The sequence below is a fragment of the Cebus imitator genome, unplaced genomic scaffold, assembly GCF_001604975.1.
Source record: "Cebus imitator isolate Cc_AM_T3 unplaced genomic scaffold, Cebus_imitator-1.0 Scaffold8, whole genome shotgun sequence".
In the NCBI taxonomy this organism is placed as follows: Eukaryota; Metazoa; Chordata; class Mammalia; order Primates; family Cebidae; genus Cebus; species Cebus imitator.
In genome coordinates this window covers 6,202,723-6,206,891 of record NW_016107323.1, presented here as the reverse complement: position 1 = coordinate 6,206,891, position 4,169 = coordinate 6,202,723, and the positions used below count along the sequence as shown (strand labels likewise).

The 4,169-nt window shown below is 46.4% G+C and overlaps 1 protein-coding gene across 6 annotated transcripts in view; it reads right to left on the bottom strand.

Annotated features, from left to right (window-relative positions):
* Positions 1 to 4,169, bottom strand: part of ACACB (acetyl-CoA carboxylase beta) — a 159,959-nt gene that overhangs the window by 56,951 nt on the left and 98,839 nt on the right. For all 6 annotated transcript variants that reach the window (XR_001828959.2, XM_017541459.2, XM_017541474.2 and 3 more), the window contains 2 exons: positions 2,062 to 2,150; positions 1,849 to 1,973 (listed from right to left, as the gene is read on the bottom strand). Coding sequence is in view for 5 of the 6 variants with exons in the window: in XM_017541459.2 (XP_017396948.1) it covers positions 1,849 to 1,973; positions 2,062 to 2,150 (214 nt within the window). In the remaining variant the exon portion in view is untranslated. The remainder of the gene's footprint in view (positions 1 to 1,848; positions 1,974 to 2,061; positions 2,151 to 4,169) is intronic.

Sequence of the window (4,169 nt, the reverse complement as noted above, 5' to 3'; positions counted from 1 at the left end):
GAGATTGCAGTGAGCAGAGATTGCACATTGCACTCCAGCCTCGGTGACAGAGCAAGACTCTGTCCCAATAAAAAAAAAAAAAAAAAGTGAGAGAGAGAGAGATAGACGATAGATAGAACCCACAAGCCAAGATCGTGACGCTGCACTCTAGTCTGTGCGACAGAGCAAGACTTTGTCTCAAAAAAAAAAAAAGTTGCCAACCCCTTTCTACTATAAGCCAAGTCCAAATCTCTCTTACTCAGCAGATCCTACATTTTCCAAGTCAGTTACCAAGGATATATCAAAGAAAAAAATTTTAGTTATAAAAGATTGCTATTATCAGCCAGGCACAGTGGCTTATTCCTGTAATCCCAGCACTTTGGGAGGCCAAGGTGGGAGGATTGCTTGAGCCCAGGAGTTCAAGACCAGCCTGGGCAACATCTCTACAAAACAAATAACAAACAAACTAGCTGGGCGTGGTGGGGTGGGTCTATAATCCCAGCTACTTGGGAGGCTGAGGTGGGAGGGATCAAGGCTACAGTGAGCCATGATGGTGCCACTGCTCTCCAGCCTGGGTAACAGAGTGAGACTCTGTCTCAAAAGAAAAAGAAACGAACAAACAAAAAAGACTGCTATTATCAAGTAGAAAGAGAAACAAGAACAAACAGATGCCATACTTCTCCGCACACGGGACTCAAAATCCAATATCCCATGGCTAAGAGCTCATGACTCTGGAGCCAGACTATCAGTTCAAATCCTGCCTCTACATTTAGGGCAAGTGACGTAACCTCTCTGTGCTCTGCCAAAGAGCTGTTGAGAGCAGTGCCCATTTTCTAGAGTCGCTATGAGAATTAAATGAGCTACTATTTATTTGGAAAGCACTTCAAGAGTACCTGACACAAAGTATGTGCTTTGCATTAGTCATGATCTCCTCAGGGGCCAACAAATCCCACTCATTACTTGATTTTGTACACAAAGTTGTTTTGAGTTTTTTTGTTTGTTTGTTTTTTGAGATAGGGTCTCATTCTGTCCCCCAGGCTGGAGTGCAGTGGTGTGATCACGGCTCACTGCAACCTCAACATCCCAGGCTCTAGCAATCCTCCTGCCTCAGAGCCCTGAGTAGCTGGGACTACAGGTGCACACTACCACACCTAGCTAATTTTTGTACTTTTTGTAGAGATATGTTCTCCCTATGTTACCCAGGCTGGTCTCAAACTCCTGGCCTCAAGTGATCCTCCTACCTCAGCCTCCCAAAATGCTGGGATTACAGTTATGAGCCACAGTGTCCAGCTTTAATTTTTTTTCTAAGAAATGGAGTCTTACAATGTTGCCCAGGCTGAACTTGAACTCCTAGGCTCAAGGGATCTTCCCATCTCAGGCTCCAAACAAAGTTCTACGGGAACACGGCCCTGCCCATTCGCTTACATTGTACAAAGGAAATGTTGAGTGGTCACGATAGAGATCTCACCAACCTGCAAAGTCTAAAATATTTACTTTCTGGCTATTTTTTGAGATGGAGTCTTGCTCTGTCTCCCAGACTGGAGTGCAGTGCTGTGATCTTGGCTCACTGCAGCCTCCGCCTCCCAGGTTCAAGTGATTCTTCTGTCTCAGCCTCCCAAGTAGCTGGGATTACAGGTACGCACCACCACACCCAGCTAATTTTTGTATTTTAGTATAGATGGGGTTTCACCACATTGGCCAGGCTGGTCTCAAACTGCTGACTTCAAGTGATCTGCCTGCCTCGACCTCCCAAAGTGCTGAATTACAGGCATGGGCCACCACGCCCAGCCATTTTCTCGCCCTTTTTAGAACACGTTTGCAGACTCCGACCCACCCCCAGTCTGGGTAACAGGCACTCTTCCTGCTTACGATTAACATGATCACCAGCTGGTTCTTCTTGGCCACCTGCGCGTGGGAGAAGATGCAGTCCAGCACCTGGGACATGTCTGGCTTGAACTGCTCCCTGAGGTTTATCACACACTTGTCGTAGTGAGCTAGCAGAGACAAAAGACCACACACGGGTAAAGCTCAGGCTTCCTCGGCCCCCACCATCCCCCCGGCGTCGGCATCAGCATCTCTTGCCTTGCTGAAAATGGTGCTCGACGTGCAAGTATCTTCTCAGGAGATCCAGCACCACTGTTTTCATATAGCCACGGGTCCCGCTGCGGTATCTGGGGAAAACGGAAGGCCGCTCTTAATGCTCACACCCTTCCTCGAGTCCCTGAATATTTTCCTTTTATGATTTTTAAAAAGAAGAAGGATTTTAGAAAGGACACTGAGATGGGAGGATCACTTGAGCCCAGGAGTTCAAGTTCAGTCTGGGCGATATAGCCAAGACCCCATTTCTACAAAACAAAACCAAAACACGAAGGCCAGGCACAGTGGCTCACTCCCAAGATCCCAGCACCCTGGGAGGCTGAGGCAGGAGGATCATTTGAGCCCAGAAGTTCAAGACCAGCATGGGCAACAAAGTGAGACCTTTGATTTTTCTTTACAGAAAAATCAAAACAATTAGCTGGGAGTGGTAGCGCTTGACTGTGGTCCCAGCTACACAGGAGGCTGAGGTGAGAGGATCACTTGAGCCCAGCAGGTCAAGGCTGCTGTGAGCTATGACTGCACCACTGCACTCCAGCCTGGGTGACAGCCTGTCTCAAATAAATACATAAAAATTAGTTAACTAGTTAATTTAAAAATAAATTTTTTAAAAAAATATCTGGAGGCAGCCTCTAATCCTGAGGCTTCAAAGGATGTGCAGTTGGTTCATCTGGAGGCCAAAAACAGCACTGAGCTGCCTGAGGTCCCACATCAGACCGGGGGGCAAAACTGGAGTAGATCCCAAGCCTGACACGTGGGAGGGCGCCTTTCTGGCCACAGAGATATTGGGGGGAAAAAAAGCCTTAATAGAGTTCAGATGCTGAACAGGGGCAGCCAATTTTAGCAAGCTTTAACCATTAAAACCAAAAGCCAAAATTTTTCAATTACTTACCCACTGTACAGAGATCATTTTAAAAAGACACACTGGAAAGACATTTACCAAAAGATCCCCATGTAAATTTTGCTTCTCTCTTTCTTTTTTTTAAGACAGAGTCTCACTCTGTCACCCAGGCTGGAGTGCAATGGCGCAATCTCAGCTTGCTGCAACCTCCACCTCCTGGGCTCAAGCGATTCTCCTGCCTCAGCCTTCTGAGTTGCTGCGATTACAGGTGCATGCCATCATGCCTGGCTAATTTTTGTAGTTTTAGTAAGATGGGGTTTCACCATGTTGGTCAGGCTGGTCTCGAACTCCTGACCTAGTGATCCCTCCACCTTGGTCTCCCAAAGTGCTGGACTTATAGGCATGAGCCACCGTGCATGGCCTCTTTTTCTTTTTTTCCTTTTTTGAGACAGGGTTTTGCTCTGCCACCCAGGCTGTAGTGCAGTGGTGCAATTACACCTCACTGTAATCTCTGCCTCCCAGGCTCAAGCAATCCTCCCATCTCAGCCTCCCAAGTAGCTGGGACTACAAGTGCCCACCACCACACCTGGCTAATTTTTGTATATCTTTTAGATAGGGTTTCACCATATTGCTCAGGCTGGTCTCGAACTTCTGAGCTCAAGCAATTCACCCCCCTCGGCCTCCCAAAGTGCTGGGATTATAGGTGTGAGCCACCACACCCAGCCGCTTCTCATTTAAAACAAAGTTTTAACCTGGATGTTCCTCCAAAAATCTGAACACAGGAGTGAGGTTTCTTAGGAGATGCGACACTGGGTTTTGGAGAAGCAGAAGCTAGCTTAACTGCATCCCCAAATAACAACAAAACAGATCAAGATGCTAAAAGACTCTCTGGTCCAAATGTGATTTTAAAACACAGGCTTAAACAACACAGAAAAGAGCTTTAGTATTTATGTTCAGCACAGAAAATTGGCTAGAACATTCAGTTCATTTATTAATGATTCATTTTTCCTAGATGCTTTTCTGAAGCTTGAAGGATGGGCGTTAGGTTAGCAGTCGACGTGTTGTAAGAAGACTCCCTTCCTAGTCCTTGGCTGTGAAACTTTCAGTTTGTGGAAAATCCACACTAAAATCTCTCTCCCTAACATCTGGAGAACTCCTTGAAAAGAAGGCCAGCTTTCTACGATCTCAAATTCTTTGTACCTGTGAGTTTTGGGTACATGGGAAACATGCCTGGAATTTATTGGTCCAAATCCAA